The sequence below is a fragment of the Prunus dulcis genome, chromosome 8, assembly GCF_902201215.1.
Source record: "Prunus dulcis chromosome 8, ALMONDv2, whole genome shotgun sequence".
In the NCBI taxonomy this organism is placed as follows: domain Eukaryota; kingdom Viridiplantae; phylum Streptophyta; class Magnoliopsida; order Rosales; family Rosaceae; genus Prunus; species Prunus dulcis.
The window spans coordinates 1,860,717-1,886,045 of NC_047657.1; the positions used below are offsets into that span (position 1 = coordinate 1,860,717).

At 37.4% G+C, this 25,329-nt stretch overlaps 3 protein-coding genes and 2 long non-coding RNA genes across 7 annotated transcripts; 1 reads left to right on the forward strand and 4 right to left on the reverse strand.

The window, feature by feature from the left end:
* Positions 1 to 8,948: 8,948 nt before the first annotated feature.
* Positions 8,949 to 10,211, reverse strand: LOC117637139 (TMV resistance protein N-like). 3 transcript variants are annotated; one of them, XR_004587154.1, is made up of 3 exons: positions 9,512 to 10,211; positions 9,228 to 9,404; positions 8,949 to 9,148 (listed from the first exon to the last, which is right to left on the reverse strand). XR_004587154.1 is itself a non-coding variant. In XM_034371951.1 (2 exons), exons 1-2 carry the CDS (start codon positions 10,166 to 10,168, stop codon positions 9,345 to 9,347), a joined length of 717 nt encoding a protein of 238 aa, XP_034227842.1. In that variant the 5' UTR covers positions 10,169 to 10,211; the 3' UTR covers positions 8,949 to 9,344. The 3 variants fall into 3 exon arrangements, 1 of the variants encoding a protein (XP_034227842.1); XR_004587153.1 differs by having other exon boundaries at positions 8,949 to 9,151; XM_034371951.1 differs by having other exon boundaries at positions 8,949 to 9,404.
* On the reverse strand, positions 10,203 to 11,399 carry LOC117636934 (toll/interleukin-1 receptor-like protein). The gene is made up of 2 exons (XM_034371662.1): positions 10,451 to 11,399; positions 10,203 to 10,332 (listed from the first exon to the last, which is right to left on the reverse strand). Exons 1-2 carry the CDS (start codon positions 10,963 to 10,965, stop codon positions 10,203 to 10,205), a joined length of 645 nt encoding a protein of 214 aa, XP_034227553.1. The 5' UTR covers positions 10,966 to 11,399.
* Positions 11,400 to 11,560: 161 nt separating this feature from the next.
* Positions 11,561 to 13,514, reverse strand: LOC117637141. Its single transcript, XR_004587156.1, has 2 exons — positions 13,200 to 13,514; positions 11,561 to 12,260 (listed from the first exon to the last, which is right to left on the reverse strand). It is a non-coding gene; the product is annotated as an uncharacterized LOC117637141 (long non-coding RNA).
* A 438-nt stretch (positions 13,515 to 13,952) lies between these two features.
* LOC117636935 (TMV resistance protein N-like) lies at positions 13,953 to 17,874 on the reverse strand. The gene is made up of 5 exons (XM_034371663.1): positions 17,623 to 17,874; positions 16,791 to 17,325; positions 15,524 to 16,646; positions 15,132 to 15,410; positions 13,953 to 15,032 (listed from the first exon to the last, which is right to left on the reverse strand). The coding sequence occupies exons 2-5, from the start codon at positions 17,300 to 17,302 to the stop codon at positions 13,953 to 13,955; spliced, it is 2,994 nt and encodes a 997-aa protein (XP_034227554.1). The 5' UTR covers positions 17,303 to 17,325; positions 17,623 to 17,874.
* A 5,060-nt stretch (positions 17,875 to 22,934) lies between these two features.
* Positions 22,935 to 23,653, forward strand: LOC117637140. Its single transcript, XR_004587155.1, has 3 exons — positions 22,935 to 23,059; positions 23,191 to 23,277; positions 23,449 to 23,653. It is a non-coding gene; the product is annotated as an uncharacterized LOC117637140 (long non-coding RNA).
* Positions 23,654 to 25,329: the final 1,676 nt, after the last annotated feature.

A 25,329-nucleotide genomic window follows, 5' to 3' on the forward strand; every position in this document is an offset into this window, starting at 1 on the left:
AAACCCACCATCCAAAACTTATAAGTCCCACAACCAAACTCTCGAAAGCGTACCCATTGGCACGACCGGCAAAGAAGTATCCTCACCGAAAAACATGGATGAATGGATTATATATATAAATATATAATATAAGAGATATATATAATATAAATATGACCATCACCTAGTTGTACCGGGGAAACAATCCAACCGGGGGATTGTTTGACTAGTCACCCTGGCAGAGTCCTCATGATGAGTCCTCAATCCACCATGTGACTAGGGAACGAGCCGTCCAACTGGGGGACCAACTCTCAGCCAGCACGTACCGTCGATAACCTCAAAACCCGTACGTCTGTGATCAGTCCTACGCGCGCAGACTACCCAATCAAGGGTCTACAGCAACATCCCGTCAAGGATGCCCCGGGTTCCGATTCTTCCAAGTATCTCAAGTATCCGTATCCAAGTTCCAAATCAGGGGAGGTACATAGGGTAGTGCTTATAGCACACCAAACTGACATTCTATACTCACCACTTTCCACAATCTCATCTCAACAACCCAAGTACCTCGCACATAACCAAATATATATAGAAATCCTCAAATCCATATATTCATACTCAAGATACTCAAATATGTTAAAACCCAAAAATATATTTTCAATGCCTCATAAAAATATCCCTTTCAACAACTGAATAAATAATATATCCAAAAATACCATTTAAAACATCATGCATAATATTTCCCAAAATCCATATAAATATACTTTCGATACCCAACTATGCCAAAGCGCTATATAGACATCAAATTCAACCCATGAATATAATATATTCAATAAATCGTTAAAACATTATGCATAAATCTTTCATTAATAAAACCATGCATAAGATTTGAAAACAAAGTCCACTCACAAGTAGTCCCACGCTGCTTGACCCTGAGAGGGTCCCGCCTGCTGCGTATGCGTGGTCGGAGTACCTAATTCAGAATACGTATACGAGATTAATACGAAGCGTTTCGAACGAGTACTTTGAATTAAATATCCTAATTTCCCAGGTTTCTAGTAAGTGTACTAGGAACGCAACGTTCTAAGGTCCAACTACCCAATTTGGACGATGGAACAGCTTCGGGAGACACTCGGTCAACCGACGGTCAAACTTCCCAATTCGGGTCAACCGGGCCCACGGGACCCACGATCTCCATTTTACAATCCGAAAGTTCCTAAAGGTTCCCCAAGGTCTAAGATACCCGTCTCGCAAGTTTGGTCCGAAACGGACGGTTAGATCGCTTACGATCGCACAATCGGACGGTTAATATAAAACACAAACTTTAAGTTATTGAATCGGAACATCCGGGGTTCCGATTCACGATCCGCGAAATCCTATACAATCCTAGGAATACCTAGAACAACATATTTTAATTCGGGAAGGATCTAACGGTCGGAACCTATCGAACCCGGATAACGCACAATATGCGAAAATCCGTTCGATAGTCAAACGACATCCGAATTGAGATCCGCGAAATCCTATGCGCTCGTGACAACCTAAGGATCTCATCGGGTTAATTTGCAGCCTCACCAGCCTCGCCCACGCGCCGCCACACGCGCCGGCAGCGCGTGGGTGTGTAGAGTAATTTCCGGCGACGGAAAAACTCCACACCCGAGCTCACCCTTCCGGCTACAGATTCTACTCGAGCTCAGGATCACTTTCTTCAACTACGGGAAGGCCCAATTCGGCCGGCAGCTGCCGGAATTTCATTTTGAAATTCGGCCAAAAACCTAGATTTCTTAATCGGTTTTCTAGACTCAAAATCGATCAAAACCTATACAACCAACAGCTAGAACTTGAAAAATGGATAAGAAACCATACCTCACCCGTCTGAAATAGTGGTCGGAGGAGAGAGAACGAGTGACTGGAATTTCAGACGAAAATCGGCCTGAAATTCGTGTTTTCCGACGACGAGGCGACGGCTGACGGCTGGAGGTGGGTCGGGGAACGTCGGCGAGGTCTGGCCGGTTGTTTTGGGTCCGGTCTCGGGGATGGCCGTGGCCTGTGGCGGCGGCCCTGCGTCTGCAGATCGGAGGAGGAATAGGGACGACGCGGGAGAGAGAGAGAGACAGAAAAGTCAGATATTTTAACCCAAACTTCGAAATATTTACGGTTTTGCCACTGTCGATGTTTTGATCGTAACTTCTTCGTTACAACTCCGATTCAAGCCTACCGCGTGTCTACGAATTCGTCTCAGTACCACCTACCCAAAAATACCAGTCACTGCCCCAAACACTTTCCGGACAAGAAAATGACCAATTTACCCCTATCCTAAGGGTAAATTCGTAAATTCACTTAAATAATTTAAAATAGGAATTAAATTCGGAGTCGGGGTGTTACATACCACCGAAGTGTTATAAACTTCTAAGCTTACCAATTTAAATTTTTTGACAAAGTAATATTCTAAACTACTCAAATGTATGATAAGGAAATCGAACTTATGCACCCACCCCGACACTTTTTATTTTTATTTTTTGATAAAGCGATATTCTAAATTACTCAAATATATAGAGAGGGAAATTGAACTTAAGTGCATACTCCGACAATTTTGATTTTAAAACATATAGGCACACAGCTGTGTAGTTACTTAAACCTCCAAAATCTCTCCATTCGATCTTAAGTCCTGACCTCTTACTTCTCCTCCTCTTCTTAAATTGGTTGGTTTTGATTTCTAAATACTCTAACGAGACTTTTTAAAGAGAACATCGTATGGTACAATTTATGTACCTCATAATATACACGATTTTTGTCAACGAGTCTCATTTTGAGCTAGCGTTTAATGAACTGTTTAAGAGGGATTAATTTCTGAGTTAGGCCATGTTTACTATTTACAGTCTAGCAGTGGACTTGGCCAAAAAAAATTAAGCACTATTACATGCAAATTGATGCTTTACATTCAGCTCCCCTTGGTAATAGAATTGCATTGACATAACAGGTCAACTTTGCAAAATCAAATAAATCCGAGTTGGGAGGCCCTTGTCCACTTTTGCTTTAATTCTTCGGGTTTTTACGAGTACAGTTCTTTTTTTTCTTTTTTTTTTTCTTCCCTTCCTCAGAAAACTTGACATACTCAGATATTTCTTGGAATTCCCTAACAGGAATTTTCTTGTTTGTTTGCGAACATTTCCAAAATAAGAACAAATAATAACAAAGAATTGAGGGTATAAAGAACATTAGAGATCAAAAATATTTAGCACTATAAGGCAATGTCAGGAATTTGCAACATCTTATACACTGACAAATTTTCACTCAAAATTCTAAACACGCTGTAATTTATCTTGAACCAAATAGCATCAATGAACAGCCTTTTAAAAATAAAAACTTGAGGATAAAGATGAATTATGATGGGTTAAGGTTCAATCCCTTTATATGTAACGAAAAGAATCATATAACAAATTGATGTTTTTTCAATGCAAGGTAGGATATATGTTGAAGCAAACTTGTAAATTCTGAAAGCAAACAAAATCACAACGAATCCTCCCTATACCTACTATCATCTGAGATTCACAATGCTCAAATAGTTTAACTGAGATTCAATCCCTTTGGTACTGTCAAAAAGATGTTTTGATCCTCACTTCTTGCTGTTGCAGATGATGCAATAGATTCAGATCAGTCATCATCATCCTCTTCTGTAGTACCATATTGATAAAGGGAACAAAATTCTTGTTCATGTCAGTAACACAAATGTAAAGCACCCTCATGCATACGAGAACACATGATGTGCCGGATGGTGAGGAAATGTCTGACTGCAGTAATTTGAATGCTTTCTGGCAGATGACAATTACAGAAAGAACTTGAAAATTCAGAACATTCTCTACTCAGATAACATAAAAGCTCGTTTAGTTTAGGACAGACAATTAATATCAATAAGGCCAAGTGTTAACTTAACAGCCATGTCACCATTAACCCCAGGAGACGCTATAATTCCCATTTGCATAATGATGCGGATCAGCCTATGTTATGGAATAAACATGTGTAGCCAATTTAGTCAAATACTACTAATATTACTGAGGCCTTGATAAAACCTCACACCTACTGGGCTTTGTAGGTAGTTAAGTTGAGGATAATATTGGTGTTGTTAGTAGTAGGCCGCTGGCCCGTTTCTCTGAAATTTAACAAAAAGGGAGGCCATAAACCTTTTATCTTAATATGTTTTCCATTCACCAGCCTTGCATATCAAGGCAACATTGTTTTTCTACAACTTGAGAACCTTCCATGTTCAGTACTTTCATCACCACAGCCTTCAATTAAAACAAAGTTTGTCTGAGTTAATATCAGAACTGTAAGATTGATATTGGCATTCTGTTTTCGTATGCATGTGAAGCCTAAATAGCATTTGAAACAATTTTGATCCAATTCCTCTATGATGATATATTGAATCATAAGCATAGGGAGCAGGATAATTGTCCCTTCCTTCTTTGTACAGCACCTAAATAGGATTGACAAGTTATCAAATTCAAAAATAATGCACAATGATTTACAGAGTTTGTTTTTATTTGCAGAACGGACCTCTGGAAATTGAAACAGATAAGATCTTATATTACTTACAAAACCAAATGAAACAAATCACTTCTGCCACAGCATTAAAATATTAATCAAAGCACATTGCTGATCAGGAACTAGTGGTTGGTTCATTCTAAAAAATATGGAGGCCAGCACATCTAACTGGCCATCCAGCAATGAAACACCAGGTTCATCACCATGAGGACCTATTCCAATGTTAATGAGAACGCCCTATGGACCCAAAGCAACAATGACTTCAAAATCAACAATGCAGTTGGTCTCTTCAGAAGTGATCAGATATTCACACAACCACCAAAATGCCACAGTTTGAGGCCAACTCCACAGCACTAGGATAGTATTTGTAGTATTTACAAGGCCAATTCTTCCAAAGCCGATAATGCAATCTGTTTTTCCAGAGAGCCAAAATGAAATTAAGAAAGGAAAACCATTACAAAAGATACAACATGAAGCGATAAGCAACTGATTCTGCTTAACCACATCAGGCTATGTGCAGTTTGAGAAATGCTCACCTTTCAAAATCTGATCATCTTAATTGCTCCACTTCTGCCAATTTTTGTTTGTAAAGCTAAAACTCACAGTTTCTTTTGCCTCTCCTTGTCTGTTATTCTCTCCTCTTATGAACTAACCACCTCTCCTTTCTTTTCTGATTTTATGTTGAAATAAATTTAAATAACAGCAACCATGCACATTTTCATGCCTGCTGCAAAATCCAAAATCAGTTATAATTTTTGGTATGTATATTTTCACTAACCAAACTTGCTCAAATTTTCTGCCTAGAATTAAAGTAGCAAATAAATCTTATTTCTAACCTTCTTGTTATGCATAAAAATAAATACATGGATTATTCTTGTATTTTTCATTAGCTTAGATATTCTCATTGTTTGAATTAGCTGTATGCAGGCTTAAACTACAAGAAATAGTGACCGAATTCATAATTAAACAATTTGTTAATTATCACAGCTTGCACCAAATCATAGTTTTGGTTCACCACAACAGACAACTCAAGACGCTGCTAAACCACAGTGCAAGGTGTGCTCCAAATTTCACTTTGGTGAGTGTAGATATAAGGGGAAGCCTGAATGTTTTAACTGTGATAGGTTTGGACATTTGGCTAGGGAATGCACCATAGGTAAGGCTACTCAAAAGGCCAACTGTGTCAATCAAACTGAGGTGACTGGAAATCTTTTTTATGCTAATAGTGTCATTACTGAAGTGCAAATGAATGGAAATTGGTATATTGATAGTGGTTGCAGCAACCACATGACTGGAAATGCTGAATTATGTTGATGTAAGGACAAATGTCCATGGAAAGGTGCAAATGCCTACTGGAAATCTGGTAGATGTTGCAGGAATAGGCTCATTGGTGATTGACACAAGTGCAGGCAGAAAATACATCAGGGAAGTCATGTTTCTACCTGGTTTGAAGGAAAATTTGTTGAGTGTTGGACAGATGGATGAACATGGGTATTACCTACTCCTTGGTGGAGGCATTGTTGCATTTTTTATGGCCCCTCACTTGACAAACTGGATATCAAGGTTAAGATAAGATCAATAGGTGTTACCCTCTATCCTTAATGCAAAATGATCAAATTGCACTGAAGGCTAGTGTGACAGAATGTACTTGGATTTGGCACAAGAGGTTAGGTCACCTAAACCTCAGAAGTCTCAAACAATTGAGAGAACAAGATATGGTTCATGGAATTCCATATCTAGAAGAAACTAATGGTGTGCGTGAAGGATGTCAGTTGGGAAAACAACATAAGACTGGTTTCCCAAAGAACATGCTTGGAGAGCATGAAATCCACTTGAATTGATACATACAGATCTGTGTGGTCCTATGCAGACTAAATCCATAGCTGGAAATAGGTACTTTATGCTACTCATTGATGATTGCACAAGGATGGCTTGAGTTTATTTTCTAAGGTATAAATCAGATGCAATAATCTGCTTTAGAAAGTTCAAATCAATGGTAGAATTGCAAAGTGGGCTCAATGTGAAATGTGTGAGAAGTGATAGAGGTGGTGAATTCACATCCAATGAATTCAACAAACTGTGTGAAGGAGGGAATCAAAGGCAACTAACCACAGCCTACACCCCACAACAAAATGGGGTAGTAGAGAGGAAAAATAGGACTGTGGTGGAAATGGCCAAGGCAATGCTTCATGAGAAAAATATGCCTTATTTCCTATGGGCAGAAGCTGTACACACAGCTGTTTATCTCTTGAATCGATCTCCTACCAAAGCATTGGATAACATAACTCCATTTGAGGCCTATAGTGGCAGAAAACCAGGCATTGGTCATTTAAAAGTGTTTGGATCACTTTGCTTTGTATATGTACCAGCTGAAACAAGACAGAAGCTTGATGCTAAGAGTGTCAAAGGTGTATTTGTTGGGTATGCAATCTGTGAGAAGGGGTACAGAGTATTTGATCCTTTCACTAAGAAGTTGATTTTTTCAAGGGCTGTGGTGTTTGATGAAAGTATGGCTTGGAACTGGAAAGCACAGACAGAGATGCCTATTGCAGTGACAAATATTCAAGATCAGTCTAGGACTGTGATTGATCCCAGTCTACATGAAGTGATAGAAGTAGAAGACAGTTATCCTAGTCCTTGCATTTCTTCTCAAATTGAAGATCAAGAGAGAAATATCCATGGAACTGCTGAGATCACAAGACCCTATGATCATACACCAATTAAATGGAGAAACATCAGTGATATCCTAGCACAATGCAATCTCTGCATTGTGGAACCAGAGAAGTATGAGGAAGCTGCCCAAGACAAAGCATGGATAAAGGCTATGGAAGATGAACTTTCTATGATTGAGAAAAATGAGACATGAGAACTTGTAGACAGACCAAGTGACAAACAAGTTATTGGGGTGAAATAGGTGTTCAAAACCAAACTGAATCTAGATGGTTCAGTGCAAAAGAACAAGGCAAGATTGGTTGCTAAGGGATATGTGCAGAAACCAGGAATTGACTATAGTGAGACTTTTGCTCCAGTTGCTAGATTGGATACAATAAGAACCTTAATTGCACTTGTTGCACAACGAAGCTGGAAGTTGTATCAGCTAGATGTTAAGTCAGCATTCTTGAATGGAAAGCTGCAAGAAGAAGAGTATGTTGAGCAACCCGAGGGATTTGTGCTTGAAGGCAAGGAAGATAAAGTCTATAAACTGCGCATGGCTCTCTATGGATTAAAACAGGCACCTAGAGCCTGGTATGGAGAGATTGACAGTTATTTTGCTGAATGTGGTTTTGAGAAAAGTTTGAGTGAAGCCACTCTCTATACTAAGACAAGGGGAGAAAAAGATATGCTAATAGTATCCATCTATGTGGATGATATAATATATACAGGAAGCAGTCAAGAAATGCTGAATGAATTCAAAAAGGATACGAAGGAGAAGTACGAAATGACAGACTTGGGACTTCTCCATCATTTTCTAGGAATGGGAGTGATTCAGACAGATTTAAGGATCTTTATTCATCAAAGGAAGTATGCTTCTTCTTTGTTGAATAAATTTGGTTTAAATGATTGTAAGCCTGTGTCTACTCCTCTTGTAGCCATGAAAAGTTGATTAAGGATGATGGAAGTGGTGCTGCAAATGAAGAGAAATATACGAAGCTTGTAGGAAGTTTGTTGTACCTTACTGCTACAAGGCCAGATGTGATGTATGCCGCTAGCTTACTAGCTAGATATATGCATGGTCCTTCTAATAAGCACTATGGAACAGCTAAGAGGGTGCTAAGGTATGTTCAAGGAACATTAGACTATGGTCTGATGTACCAAAAAGGCAAGAAGGCAGTGTTGGTTGGATACTATGACAATGATTGGGGAGGCTCTATTGAAGATAGCAAAAGTACATCTGGCTATGCATTCTCATTTGGAAGTGGAGTTTTTTCATGGGCTTTTGTCAAGCAAAGTTGTGTTGCTCTCTCATTTGCAGAAGCAGAATATGTTAGTGCTTCAAAAGCTACAACTCAAGCTATATGGCTTAGGTTTGTTTTGGAGGATTTTGGTGAACTACAAACAGAAGCTACTCCTCTGAAATGTGACAACACATCTGCAATCTCAATCACTAAAAATCCGGTGTTTCATCAAAGGACAAAGCACATTGACAGGAGGTATCATTTCATTAAGGATGCTCTACAACAAGGTATTATTGATTTGATTTATTGTCCTACTAAAGATCAAGTGGCAGACATTTTTACCAAGTCCTTACCAAAGGAGAGATTCAACTATCTTAGAGACAAGCTTGGAGTTGTATCAGCTCAAAACTTAAAGGGGAGTGTTAGTGTATAAGCTGTGAGCTGATTAAAGTTTAGCATAAAATATGCCTTGTAGTTAATTGTGTATTCACTTTGGTAATTAAACCAAGTGTAGGGCCTTTCTTGTAATTTGTCCAAGTGACATGTGGAGAGTGATCCATTAGTTTAGCATGATGAATGGCTGAGATCATTTCTACAGTTTTGATGTAATGAGCTACTGTGCATAACGGTGAGATATATGCACAGAGCAAGTGTGAATGATAAATAAAGCAGAGAACACTCTCTCTGCTAATTAGTAGAATATGAACAAATAGATATCCAATTTTCCTCTCCTTCTTCTTCTGTAATCAAACAAACACACACACTCAGAATACAAAACTTCAACAAAAACTTGGTGGGAGTGATTTTGAAGGATACCAGCTCCAATGGATAATTCTTAAGGAACTTGGAAGTACTTTGGGGCCTGAAGAAAGCATCACGTTATCAAATTCCAGTAGCCTTAATTTGGGCATCTTAGAGATTGCTTTAGTACAATTAGTGCACCACTTCTAATTTGGGCAAACGTAAGACTCTGGCTTCAATTGCTCTTGTTTCCTAATAATTAAGAAGGAAAAGTTAATTTCACATTCAAGTCTAACATTGTGTTAAACGAAATGACATATATTTACTTCTAAACTTAGAACTTCTACATAACTTCTTACCGTATTGTTCATGAATACACGAGAGACATCGTCGTGAAGCCACAAACGATTGCGTTGATCAAGCTTTTTACGAACAATCTCCCATGCCATTTCTTGTATCAAATCATGCATATTAATAATGTTGTAGTCAAAATAGGGTCTCTCAATGGTTAAGAGGGATTTCTCAATAAGAATATCGATTCCAATACGGCTGGAAATGTCACAGACACTTTCTAGTATTTCAATTACTGTCTCTTTATGCTTCCCTTTATGGAAACATGCAACATCAAGAAAAATTATCTTCTCCATCTCTTCTCGTCCATCATAACTAATTTTGAGTGAATCAAAAACTGTTGGATTAGGAATTTTCTTTAGATTATCCAATACACTATTCCATGCATCTTGATCTCTCATATTCAAGAAAGATCCCAAAGTTTTAAGGGCTAATGGAAGGCCTTTGGAATAATGTAGGAAACACTTGGACAATTCCAGAAAACCTTCCTCAGGCTGACTTTTCCTAAAGGCTTTTTGACTGAAGAGCTCAAGAGCTTCATCATTATTTAATACCTTGACCTTATATGGTATCGCTATACCATGTTGAACTAGTAGACGTTCATTTCTGCTTGTGATGATAATTCTACTCCCCAAACCAAACCAATTTTTCTCTCCATCCGCCATATCCCTATAAAGCGAACGTCATTTACCTCGAGATCTAATTGCAAACGTACTCAAGTGAAAAATCAATTCCGACTAACTTCTCTTGGGAATCTAACGACGTACATGTAGGATTCACTTTGGTCCACGCACATTTGACAATGTCTTCAATAAGCTCTCTTTCACTCCTACAAAGAAGAAAAGTAAACTAACTTAACAAGGTTGCATCAAAGAACTAAACCGTATCATCCAAGTAAAGCTTTCTTAATTTGTTAAGACACAAGCAAGTTGTTCACGCATGCTTACTTAGAATTCTTTGAATCTAAACCGGAGAGCCCGCCAACTTTTCTTAAAGCAGCTCTCCACCGATTCACCTTGTCTGCGTCTTCACTGAACTTTTCTTCATGCTTAGTGAAGGCTTCCGCAAAACTCCCCCATTGATTTCGTACATCGGAAGGATGCACGCCATAAAAAATTGGCAGAATTCTCTTGGTGTCTTCCATATATTCAAGAATCTTTGAAAGTTCATCCAAGCACCAGGTGGAAGAAGCGTAAGTTGGTGACAGAACAATGATTGCAAGATGTGATTGTTTGATTGCGGTCAACAGCTCCGGAGAAATACTTGCTCCTTTTTCAAGCTCTCGGTCGTCCTTAAATGTTGTAATTGCTTGCCAGTAGTGCAATTCATGGTATAAATGAGATATAAAACCCCTGCGAGTGTCTTCACCCCAGAAACTCAAAAACACATCATGCTTCCATCGAGGAGGAGCCAATTCAGCTGAAGTAAGAGATGCAGAGGCTCTTTGGGTGCTCAACCCCATTGGAGAAAAAAAAAAAAAAAACAGTCCCTGTGAATCTGATTCTGCAAACACTCAGCAAATTCTTAAAAATAAAAAATTATGTATGAAAAGAAAACGGCAGCTTTAATTTTTGTGGTAATTGACAACGTATAGAGAATAAGGACGTAGAGCAAATACCCAGCAAAACAAACTAGAGATCAATAAAAAGGAAACCTAAACTCGGACAATAAGGTCAACAGAACACCAAAAGAATCACAAAGCCAGAGAATTGGCAGGAAAAGAACCAACCCAACCAAAAAAAAAAAGATGCAAAGTTGACTGTTTGCACAAGAAAAAAACACACTGAAAATGCTCAATACGTAAGTTGTAGGCAATAGATGAAAAGGAGTGGAGAGGGGATAGGAAAGGAAATAATGGAAGAGAGATGGAAAACTCTGTTTCCGCGTGGTGGTGTCGACCAATCTAAGTCAATAAGAATATTTAACTATCAAATTAACCCAATTGCAATAATAAATTCAACCAAAGATAAGTTTTTTATTTTGTCGGGAAATGAAAATTTTCATGACCAAGCAAAAGCATGCACTGCCATATGAGAGCCCAAATAAAAAAGTGAACAAAACAGAAGCATGGGCTCAAACATATTAAAACCGAGGCCCAGCCCGGCTTTTCGTCATTCCAACAATCAGCGGGGCCTCGATTTTAATGTTACAAGTTTTATATTATGAGTCATTTTATAGTGAAGGCTTTATATATGACCTTTAGATGAGGTTTCATCTCTTAACTGTTGAATCAAGCTAATCAATTTGATCCAACGATTAAGAGATAAGGTCTCACCTAAGGGTCATATATAAGGCCCTCAATATAGCATTCTTGATTACATCTAAGGTCAACTTCAATTCACCAAACCAAGGTTCATCTCGAGTAGGGAGGGGCATTCTGGGGAAGTATGTAGGTCAATTTCCCAAAAATAAAACCCCAATTCAAAAGACCAAAGTCTAAGGTCCAAAATAACAAATAACCCCAAAATCAGAAACCATAAACACAATATCAAACCCTAGACAAAGCCAATCGTCACTCAATGCTAATTAAGAATGATGCTTTACATTCAGCTCGCCTTTCTAATAGGATTGCATTCACATAACAATTTCACTTTGCAAAGCCAGAGGAATTCCGAATCGTCAGGTTGTCTACCTTTTCTCCATCTTCTCAAAATTGATTGTGTTTTGAGCAAGATTGGATTGAACACATAATTGGCTATTGCAACAGTTTGATAGCACAGCATTGAAAGGTTCTGAAAATGTTCTTTTACTCGAGGCCTATAGGAAGTAAACATTTTAATATATTGAAATTAATAAGTTAAGCCAAGTCATGCCCACTTAGAAAAATACCTCGAACGAAGAAAAAGAAACAATTCAGGCTCAGTCCATTAACATACTTAAAGCAAATCTCAAATTTTGATTTATTCCCTGACAAACTGTATGTAGCATATAGAAATCATTTAATACCTCCTGAGTTACCATGTTCTAAATGCTTCAGTTAGGCAACATCTGCAGATGTTCATTTAGACAGTTTACTTATCTGTTTGCCTATATCATGATTGGCATAGTCTCAGGCATTTGCACATTATCTGTTTATTGCACTATGTGATTAGGTCCATTTCATTCTGAAAACAATAAAACCTGACAGAGCAATTTAAATAGTAGCACTAGATGGACAGTAAGAGAACACAAAATTATACTCTCTCTCCCACTACGTACCTAATAGAAGAACTGAAAACACAGATATTATGATGAAATCAATTTTGAAACCTTGCGAATGCCACCAATACATTGCTTGTTTTTTAACATTAACGGTTTTTATACAATTTTCATTAATTTTATAATGATTTGATAGCACGTGACAAACAGGTTAATTGGTGTTCATGTCCACCTCTGTCGCCACATATGGTGATTGAAATTGTGATATAAAATTATGAAAAGTGTAGCATTGTCGAAAAGGATTTGGTTACTCAATTGCTCTGTACCGAGTAAATATTCTAATTTCTAACACATTGAAATTAAGAAGATTCACAATCCAACAATATTATAGCATAGCCTGCATATATGTATTTGGAAATGGAAAACTATATGATACCCTCAAATTGAAACTTGTTGAATGCCATCAATGCATAGATAGATAATCTTAGTTTGAGAGCAAATTAAACAATTAAAACAAACAGCTCAAAAGAAAACTGGAAAGAAAAGGTGAGGACTTACTGAGTTGAATTCTGAGAATTGACCAACGTCATTAGCTTTTTGAGACATCATTGAATGATTGAACCAAGCCCAAAATAATTTAGACTTTCTTGAATCTTTTGCTGACTGGTTCATCGTCGCCATCAGAGCTACCATGTCCACTGCTACCAATTTGGCTTGCCTGGTGACCGTATGCATGTAGTGCTGATTTCAAATTGGGCTTGGGGAGTTTCAGTATTCCGCAGAATTCTTCGAAATCTCTCTCGTACAGCAAACGGGCCCCACATTCCTTTATATTGGAGCTTGTTTTGAGTCTGTTGGAAGATTTGTATGCACCATAATGTACTTCGAATGAAAACCGATGACTGCTCGAGGCATAACTGAGGCTGGAACGATGGCGAGGGAAATAAATAACCCAAAGGTGTTGTGACCTAAGATGCCCGACTCTAAAAGTCGCAAACCGACCTCGCCTCGGAAACGGATCTCCCAAACATTCAATTCTGAAATAATCATATCCAACAAGGGCGGTTTGATTTCGCAAATATTCAGAATCTTCCAAAACAACACATAAAGCAATCCCGGCCCAGTAAAAGTCGCTGCTACATGATGATTGTGGAGGTGGACGTAGAGGCAACTCCACAGTAATTGAATCTCCCACACTTTGATTACTGAACCACTCTGGAATTTCACTTCCAGGCCATACAATTCCCTGTACCAAAAGAATTGCCATTATATTTATTTAATATAGTAATAAAAGAAAATCACGGTATGTATTCAATCAACGAGAGAGACTACCTTAGGGCAAGAGTTAGGAGCCAATCTCATCATCATTGCAAATATTCTATTAATCGAGCTTTCTTCTTCAACCAATCTGAAGCAATTATGACAACTAAAGTCAAAATCATACACATTAGCTCCCCTCAAATTTGATGGATCTGACAACCTTCTTAAGGAAGTACAGTCGTCTACATTTACGAGTAAGCTTTCACTTGACGGAAGATCTGGCAATTGCTGAAGCCTTCTGCACAAACTCAAGTCAAGATACCTAAGCTTAGAAAGGAATCTAATGTTCGCAGGAAGGCTAAAGAAATTGTTTCCCCTAAGTATTAAACGTACTAAACACAAGCAGCAGCTAATACAATCGGGAATGACTCCTTCACCAATATTACAATCACTTAGATCTAAACTTGCCAAAGAGAATAAATCATTTCTAGAAGACAGTACCAAACCCAAAGGGTCAGGTGCAGGATCAGGGTGACTCTTTCTTATTCTAAACCATGCACTGTGATCCCTTGAAGTTGATGATCGATGTAAGGATAGATATTTGTTACTTATCATAACAAGAAGCAGCTCTCTCATAGCACTTTCACTTAATTCAAGCTCCTCTAAACACTCCATCTCCCCTGGCAGTTTGACAACTTTTGAGGATCTTTGCATATAGACTATTTGACCCGAGAGACTTCTGCGATTGTATATACCCTCTACAGCAAGGCCAACCAAACCTTCGATTGATGAAGGTATTTGCTCAACAGCAGTACCATTTAAAATGAGCTTGAACGAACTTTTCATATGTCCCTCAAATTCCGGAAGTTTTTTCACTTTTGAGCAGCCACGAAGACTGAAATATTCAAGAGAATCCATTTCCACTTCACTTGGGAGACTCTCGATATTTTTACAGTCACTAAGGTCCAAACGTTTCAACCTTTTGAGAACTGCAATAGACCCGTGGACCTCAATTAAATTCGTACAACTTTTCAGATTCAATTCCTCAAGAACAGGAACGCGTGTGAAATCTGGGGTACTGGCCAATTTATGAGAGTAACTAAGATCAATATATTTCAACTTTGGGAAGTCCTGTACGGTACATAAAAGTTGAAGAATGATAAGTATCAAAAGAATGATACAAGCTAAACAAAAAAAGAATGATAAAATGCCATATTTCTATACTCTTACCTTTGCTCCATCCCAAAGCCGGACAAGTTTGCTATAAGGCATCTCTAGTTTAACAAGGAAGCGTGGGTGAAATTTTGGTGTGAGTGATTTGGAAAAATACCAGCTCCAACGAATAATTCTTAACGAATTTGGAAGAACTTTGGGGCCTGAAGAAAAGATCACATTATCAAATTCAAGAAGCCTCAATTTGGGCATCTTAGAGAAGGCTTTATTACAATTCCAGTGTACCACTTCTGATTTCGGCAAACCTAAGACTATGGCTTCAATTGCGGATGTTCCCTATAATTAAGAAAAACAAAAAGTTAATTGCACATTCAAGTCTATAATATCAATTCAAAAGAAATGACATATATTATCTTCTAAACTTTAGTATTTTAACATAAGTTTCCTACCGTGTTGTTCATGAATACAGCAGAAATGTTGTTGGGATGCCACAAACAACTCCATTTACCAGGCTCATCGACAGACTCTTGACGAATAATTTCCCATGCCATTTCTTGTATCAAATCATGCATCTCAACAGTGTCACTGCGTAAATTGTTTTTTTTAATGGTTAAGAGAGATTTCTCAATAAGAATATCAATCCCAATAAGACTGGAAATGTCCCAGATACTGTCTAGTATTTCAATTATTTTCTCTTTATCCTTCCCTTTATGGAAACATGCAACATGGAGAAAAATTTTCTTCTCCATCTCTTCTAGTCCATCATAACTTACTTTGAGTGAATCAAGAACTGTTGGATTAGGAATTTTCTCTACATTATGCAACACACTATTCCATGCATCTTGATCTCTCGTATACAACAAAGTCCCCAAAGTTTTAAGAGCTAATGGAAGGCCTTTGGCACAATGTAGGACACGCTGAGACAGTTCTAGAAAACCTTCCGCAGGCTGATTTTTCTTAAAGGCATGTTGACTAAAGAGCTTAAGAGCTTGTCCATTGTTTAATACCTTGACCTTATGTCGTCTCGCTATATCATGCTGAACTAGTAGACGTTCATTTCTAGTTGTGATGATAATTCTACTCCCTACACCAAACCAAGTTTTCTCTCCAACCAGTTTTTCTAGCTGGTTTAATTTATCCACATCATCAAGGATGAGAAGAACCTTTTTATTCCATAAATATGTCTTAGTGAAAAATATTCCCGACTCTTCATCCCAAACTCGGATAATATTTTCTTCCTTCAAGATTGGGAAAAGAAGTTGTTTTTGTAGAGCAACTAGTGTACCATGTTTTGCAGAAACCTCTCTCACATCAAATAGAAACGAACTAAGTTCAAAATGATGGGAAATTTTCTCAAAAACTAGCTTAGCAAGGGTTGTTTTGCCTACCCCGCCCATCCCCCATATCCCTATAAAGCGAACGTCATTTTCTTCGGGAGCTAATTGCAAACGTAGTTGCTCAAGTGCAAAATCAATTCCGACTAAATTTTCCGGAGAACCTGACAACATGAATGTTGGATGCACTTTCGTCCACACACATTTGACAATATTTTTGATAAGCTCTGCTTCCGATCTACAAGGAAGAAAAATAAAATAACCATTAATCAATAAATACAACATCCAAGGTTGTTGCATTAAAGCAAGAACTGAAACGTAAAATCCAAGTAGGATTCATGTTAAGACACAAGAAATTAGTTGTTCATGCATGCATGCTTACTTATAATTCTTTGAATCTAAGCCAGAGATATTGGCAACTTTTCTTAAAGCAGCTCTCCACCGCTTCACCTTCTCTGCTTCTTCACTAAACCTTTCTTCATGCTTAGTGAATGCTTCAGCAAATCCCCCCTTTTGGTATCGTACATCAGAAGGATCCACGTCATAAAAGATTGGCAGAATTCTATTGGTGTCTTCCATGCATTCAAGAATCTTTGAGAGTTCATCCAAGCACCAAGGGGAAGAAGCGTAATTTGGGGAGAGAACAATGATGGCAAGATGTGATTCTTCGATTGCGGTCAACAGCTCCGGAGAAATAGTTGCTCCTATTTCAAGGTCTCGGTCGTCCTTGAAAGTTTTTATTGTTTGCCGGTACCGCAGTTCGTGGTCTAAATGAGACATAAAACCCCTGCGAGTGTCTGCTCCCCTGAAACTCTGAAAAACATCATGTTTCCATTGAGGAGGAGCCGATTCAGCCGAAAGAGATGCAGAGGCTCTTTGGGTGCTCAAGGCCATTGGAAAAGACGGTTCCTCAAAATCTGGCTTCGAACACACTCAGTAGAAACATAGAAAGAAGACGGTATAGTGCTAGCTTTAATTTTTCTTTTGGTAATTGAAAATGTATTAAGCAAAAGAGAATAAAGAAAACAAACTAGAGATCGAAAAGGAAATGTCAACTGTGGACAATAAACTCAGCAGACCACTAAAACAATCACAAAGCCAGAGAATTTGCAGGAAAAGAACCAACCCAACCAAAAACAAGATGCAAAATTGACTGAAAATAATCAATTCGAAAAGTTATAGGAGAAGATGAAATAGAGAACGAAAATACTTGCCTTATTTTTCTGTCGATCACAATTTAACACGGTACATGTATGCAAAAAAATAATTCAGAACTTTTTACCCTTGTAGTAAAGAGGCACTATGGAGACAACAAAGATGCGCTAATGGGAATAACAAAAGGCACTATGAGAGGAATGGGCTATTATTGAATAAATGTTTTGAAAATGTTTATTTTAGCACAAACCCAAAAATAATTAATAAAAACACAATAGAGATGATGAAAGCAGGGTAGGGAACGAAGGAAAAGAAATAATGGGAGAGAGAGAGACAGAGAGAGAGAGAGACAGAGAGACAGAGATATGGAAAACTGTGTGTCCGCGTGGTGGTGTTGACCAAAGAAAACCACACACGGTTTCAATTGGAATCTAAGTCAATAAGTCAATAAAGAATCAAACCAGAGAGCCAAAAGACAGGGCAAGAAATTGAAGAAAAAACAAGGAAATTCCAAAGAAAGAGCTGAACACGTCCAATACCCAAAAATGGTCTAGGAAAAAAGAAAGGAAAAACGTGTACCACCGAAGTGTTATAAACTTCTAAGCAAGTTACCAATTTTAATTTTTTTAAAGAAAAAACTATTCCCATCTTTCGTCTTTATTTCTCTAAAGAGGATGTTGTGCCACCAACTCCCACTGTTTTTCTTTTTATTTTTTTGACAAAATAATATTCTAAACTATTCAAATGTATAATGAGAAAATCGAACTTATGCGCCCACCCCGACATTTTTTATTTTTATTTTTTGATAAAGCGATATTCTAAATTACACAAATATATAGAGAGGGAAATTGAACTTAGGTGCATACTCCGACAATTTTGATTTTAAAACATATATGCACACAGCTCTGTAGTTACTTAAACCTCCAAAATCTCTCCATTCGATCTTAAGTCCTGACTTCTTCTCCTCCTCTTCTTAAATTGGTTGGTTTTGATTTCAAAACACTCTAACGAGACTTTTTAAAGAGAACATCGTATGGTACAATTTATGTACCTCATAATATACACGATTTTTGTCAACGAGTCTCATTTTGAGCTAGCTTTTAATGAACTGTTTAAGAGGGATTAATTTCTGAGTCAGGCCATGTTTACTATTTACAGTCTAGCAGTGGACTTGGCCAAAAAAAAATTAGGGAAATAGCTCAAAATACCACCCATTTTATAATTTTTTGTCAAAATACCACCCCTCTCCAAAATTTTTAAAACTATCACTTATAAATACATCTTTATTGTAAACAGATTGCAAACATATCACATTTTCAGAAATTGGGTTCTCTCTCAACTCTCTTGGCTCTGTCTCTCTCTTCAGCCCGTCTGTCTCTGTGGCTGAGCACTCTCTCTCCGACGCAATCGTCTTTCTCCCTCAGCGGTGGCTGTTCATCCAAGCTTAACTCCACCGTTGACATCCACGAGGTACTGTTCATCTAACCCTCACCCATCTGGCAACAACAGACACACTCAGTCACCTTCATTCATCACTCCGAAACGACGGCGTATCACAGCTCATTCTCATGGTGCCGTACTTAAACTCCAGACCATCTCCTTCCTCCTCCCTCCTCCCTCCTCCTCCTCCTTCTTCTTCCATCTCCACCAGTGCTGGTTCCCCAGTTTGATAGATTGAAGAAACAGTGTAAAGAGACAGATGTACAAGGAAATCGGATTTCTTCCATGGTAGCGTGCCGCCGATAACTTTGCACGTAAAGTAATCAACTTTATTTATGCTTTTTTTCTCCATGGTTGCAGTAATGACGTCGTAATTGAATCGATTCTGTTATGATTTTGGTTAATTTATCTGAGGCTTTTGATTTACAAAACCAATGCCCTAAATGTTGCAGCTGCTGATGTGAAAACATATTTGTTGACTGCTATTAGTGGAGGCTTAAACCAGCAAAGAAGAGGGGTGAGTTTCTTGATTGAGCTATAGATGCATATTAATCCAGTAGACGCCCATCTTAGTTTTCTTCCATTTGAGGCCTAACTTATCTTTCTAATATCTTCATTTAAGGCTTAAAGTACATTGTGGTTATGCATTCAGATTCCAAATGGCTTCTTTATTAGTCTAATTTTGATTTGTTATTTCGTTTAGGCATCTGGTTATAAGTAGATCCTGTATAGGACTTGTTGATAGGGCTTTGTAACTTTTTCATTCCATGAGTGATAAGACTAGTTTGTTATCATGCATGTTTTTTCTGCTGATTCAGCATCTTGTGCTTCTTTCTTGATTCTGTTACAGATAACTGATGCTCTTGTTGCAGCTTATATCTTGAATGCTACTCTTCTTGTTCTCAAGCTGGGCCAAAAATTATTTTGGAAGGATTCCAGGTCATTTTCACCATATCACAGATACAAAACTACTGTGAAGGTCCATGTAAGCAAAACTGTATGTGGATTAATATTGTTATTCGGGTATTTGGTGCAGCAACTTTGATGAAATCTTTGATGTAGACTGGTTTATATCATCTCTATCAAAAGATGTTGAAATCATTAAACAGCTTCCAACAAAGGGAGGAATACCAATGAGTCCATATAGCATGCGTGTCCCAAGGAAGGGCAATGCAAAATGCTACCAGAATCGTTTAGTGCCCGTTCTTAATAAAAATATTGTAAGTGTCTTTCAGGAGAACCTACCACATTTTTGTAAATGTTTTGTTAATTATCATATGCTGATGCATATAACCGAGGAAGAAAAATTTCCAGTGCTTGAATGAGTGCCTTTTTGGGATATATAGAATTTACAGTTGTTTGTTATGCTTTCTAATGTACAGGCTGTTCAGCTCACAAAGTTTGATTACAGGCTTTCAAATAAATTGGATTCAAATTTATAAAAACTTAGGTGTAGAGCAAATTATCATGCCTTAAAGTTTAATGACCTTATTAATGAAATGGGGAAAACGTTGGTTGACAGAATGAGGATGAAAAGCATGCATTTCATTGCCCTGCATTTGAGGTAAATTGCAAATAAATAAAAAATTACCTGCTTTAGTATTTTTTTTTTTCCCAAAAGATACATCTGTTAGGTACTCACTATAACCCAAGTTTCTTGATGTTCCTATCTTATGGTTCTGTGTTTAAAATCTTAATGCAATTGGCATTTGATTTATGAGAAACGTACGCAGAGCTAAAATAAGAAAGAAACTCCAGGCTGTTAAATTTCTTCTAATGGCCAAGATTAATGCAAATGCTTTTTGTACTTCTGTTTTGTGTTCGATTTGTATAATCATAAACTTATCGGTATTCATATTGTTTGCTTCAATAACTTTTGGCTCTATTGAAGTCGGAATGTGTTCTGTATATTAATCAGGAAAGTTATTGAATATTCGACTAATGTTTATTATACTTAATATCATGTTCATATTTTATGGAAATATTATCGAACGTGTTACTGCATTATTTTTCTTAGTAGAAAACTTGCTTCCTAAAAGGTTTGATTTCGTGGGTGATTAGGCTTGTCGCTTTCAATCTTGGCTATCTTCCGGGGGGTGACAAAACAATTGTCACACAGTCAGAAACAACACTGAAGGCATTGGAAGTTGCAAAAAGTATCATGGTGCCTGGAGGTCTTATCAGTTTAGTGGTTTATGTGGGGCATCCTGGTGGATGGTAACAGTTCTGTTCTCAAATTTTATTTTTATTCACTCTGTATGCTAGCTTGTGCTCCCTGGTTTTTATTACGTTCATTACGCAGGTTGAGCAAAACCTATAAGAATGGCTTGAGTAATTTTCATTTAAGATACTAGAATAAATAAACAGATAAAGTTGGATAGTTAGGCCAATATAAGCTCAATTAAGTTCCTCCCAAACTACGCCTGAAATATTTTGCTTGTTATTATTAACAAAGGAATAGTTCTTTTGTAGCTAAAAACAGTGAGTACGTTATAGCATGGGAAAATTGTTTTGCCCTATTGAATTTGAGTGTTTAGTGGGAGCATGACTTCTAAGGAACTTCTTGTGCAATGAAAGCAACAGTTGGAAGCTTGCCTTTTCAATCAGCCTCCTTTTATTTTATTTTATGAAGTCTGGTAGATGAAGCCATCATCTATGCTTCCCCTTCAGATTGGTTTATACTTGGTTAGTTTTAGGTACTAGAGGAGTGAGATAGGCTGTTTGGGTTTTACGTTCTGGTCTTGCTCTGAGAGGAGAGAGGGGGAAGGGGAGAGGGAGAGTGAGATTGGAAGTCTTCTGTGACTAGTAAATTGGAAGTCTCGGACTCTTGTTAAGTTTGTGTATTTTCAGAATGAAGAATAATCTGCTTTGAGGCTCAAAACAAATCACGTGGATTGAATTCTAGGACACCGATGCTACTGTAGATCATAATAGAAGCTTTCTGCTCATGTTCCAGTCAGGGAAACAGAAGTGCAGTATCCAAGATTGTGCTTGATTCATGAAATTGTTATTAATATTGATTTATGACATTGGTGATTGAGTTGGAGATTTCCAAATTGGACAATTCTTATTGCTTTGCTGATATGGATCCAATATGCTTTGTTTTGGCAAGAAGGGTCCTACTTATTGTACATTATTTGTTCTTTTAGATTTGATACGTATAAGTTTAGTTTTGTCATATGCTCCTGGCTTGCTTGTTCTAACTGTGGGCACACATAAGGAGGAAAACTTTACACGTAAGGCTTCACTGATGTCTTGAATGATGTCATTCAATAGTGACCTGTTTTATATAATTTGTATCTATGCCTTATAACTACATTTGATATTTGGGGTTATATTGCATGCAGGCAAGCAACCCATGCAATATAACCCCGACAAGGTACGAAGTGAATATAAATCATTCTCAGGGTAAAGTGTTGCCTAGTGTAAGAGTTTCAGATCTAGGTCTTCTACTTGAACCTGATGAACCAAATTTGGTATGAACTACATCTTTGAATCCCTGATTGCATCTTTGAGGCCAAAGCAGAAAAAAATGCTAAACTACATACAGTTTTAAAATAAAATAAAATAAAAAGTCGAGGCTTTATGAATTAGCTGACTATTTTTTTATTTATTTATTTAATTTTATACTTTTATACTTTTTGTGAAGTCTTTTTCTCTTTTCTTTTTCAAAGTTCCCCTAACTTGGCACAGATGCATGTATGCACATGTGTACTCATAACACAAACTCCTTTATAACTCAAAAGAACGGTTGCAAACTCCTTACCGTATTGCAAGGGCTGAAATCTGGATGATATCAGCTTCTTTTTATTGTTGTTTTAAAGTGAGGTATGTATGGGTCTTATGAAATTTTTACAGAAATATATTGGAGGGCAAATAATTTTATTTTAGTTTTTTATTCCCAAATGATACCCAAAACATGTAAGCTTCACACTATGTTAATTTCTGCAAGATGGGAAAACATTGGACAATGAGTTGGAGGTTGTTGAGGGAATGAAGCTAGACAGGGGCTACATATCCCCTTATTTCATCACCAACCAGAACAATCAGAAATGTGTAAGTTTTAGTTTGACTCAGCGATAACTATGTCTTGAAACTGTTAAAGGGCTGCTTGTTAAAGTTAGCAGCACCTCAAGTCCCTTTTTGCTTGATGATGATTATCTTCAAACTTGTGTATGTGCTGATAGGAATTGGAAAATCCTCTAATCATAATCCATGAGAAGAAAATCTCAAGTATTAATGATGTGGTTAAAGTATTGGAGTTGGTTTTGCAGGTTAGCATTTCTCTGGTTAGGTTCACTAGTTTCTTCGTTTTTACTATGAATTGGTTGACAAACTTTTGCTCCTTTTCAGAAGCAAAGGTCTTTGCATTTTGTTATATATTTCAGAACCAAAGTTATAAAAGAAAATGGTTTTCCTCTTTGTTAATTGAGAATCATCTGCAGTTATGATTTCAGATCTGTAGATAACCTGTTGTTGCTGATATTGCTACACGGGAGGAGAACAGAACAACTTGGAAAATGTGCAAGAAGGGAGAGCTAACTCATACAACGAAGAACAAATTGATGAAGTTAAGATCAAATTAGTAGAATTTGTGAGCTCTCCATTATTTATAATTATAGGTAGGAAGTATGTATGTAATAGAGTAAAGATTGGTTGACTATGTAATAACAATTGAATTGTCAAGTTTTATGAAAGAAATAATTTTTGCTTCTTGGGATAGTATTGTTAGGGTTCGGTGGCGATTTATTTTCCATGTCTAAATTGTAGTATGTAATGGATGTGTGTGTATTGTATGTAGATTGACTTAATATTGCTGTCCTATTGCATGTGTATTGTACTAATATTGCCTGTGTATTGTATACATATTGTATGCATATTGCCATCGTATTGCATGTATATTGTAATGCTATTGCTATCGTATTGCCATTATATTGCCCTAATATTGCCTCTCTAGTGTATGTATATTGTCTACGGCTCATCAATGGGTTTACGGTTTGGGCCATATTGCATTCAAAAAGAAGACGAGGAGGAGAAAGAAACAACGTACCTTTCAAAAACAGGCAGTCAGGTGCATCATAATTGCATCGTAAGACATTGTAAGAAATTATTTTAAAAAATAATAACAACTAAAAAATAATTTACAAAAAAAAGAAGGTATAAATAAAGAGACAGAGAGCGAATAAGGGGAGAACGAGGCAGAACGAAGCTAGAGAGAGACAGAGAGAGCTGCGCTATAGAAAGAGAGCAAAGAAAGAGTTGCACGAGAGAGAGAGAGAGAGAGAGAGAGAGAGAGAGAGAGAGAGAGAGACAAGAGAGAGACAGAGAGCTGCGATAAACAGATACCAAAGAGAGAGAGATGTGCCAGAGAGAGAGAGCCGAGTGAGCTAAGAGAGAACAAAATTTCTGAACATGTGAAAAATCAACAATAAGTGGACAATAATTATATTTTTATAGGTGATATTGTAATACTATTGCTATCGTATTGTGGTTATATTGCTTTAATATTGCCTCTATAGTGTACATGTATTGGCCTAATATTGCTATTATATCGTATGTCAATGGCCATTTGGTCTAATAACAGAGTCTCCACTTCGTTGAAAAGTAATCCTGAATTCAAATCTCATGGACACGACAATTGTTATCCATCCTTATATTAGCATGAATTGATGTTGACCTTTGAAATGATAGTTGGAGTTGCACATCGATTCATATTCAAAAGGAAAGTAATTCTCTCCCTCAATGAATCTTCGTTCAAAAAAGGCAGCTATCAAATATTGGGTACAAAAATGCAAGGTCCACAGTAAATTAATTGGACACAAACCACATATTACAAAACTAGGATGATTTTTGGCATGCTTGAAAAGACAAGGGCCAAATACAACAGAAAAGAAAATCCATTCAAGCTTCTCACCAAACATGGCTCAAGCACTCGACCATGGTTTCAATCCAAACCTACCCAACAAGGGCATACCACGTGTCCATCATAACAGAAGAGTGGCATTTACAAAGCATGAACTGCAATATGTTTCTTTTTCTCCTAAACAAAATTGTTACTAAAATGGAACAAAAGATCCCTAACATAGAGCAATACAAGCAAAGATAGTCAATTGTCATACACACAAAATTAGTCCTCATCCATCCCTGCATGCTGATCTCTCTCACTAGGGCCAACTGCTGGTTTTGCCATTATAATCTGCAAGATAGTCAAAGCACTGTCAACAACCTTTTTTTAATGAAGGTATTAAACATTAAATAGGCTGCAATCAGATGGATTCATCATTTCTCACACATTTTTAGCTAGCCAGAAAACCCCCAGCATATAG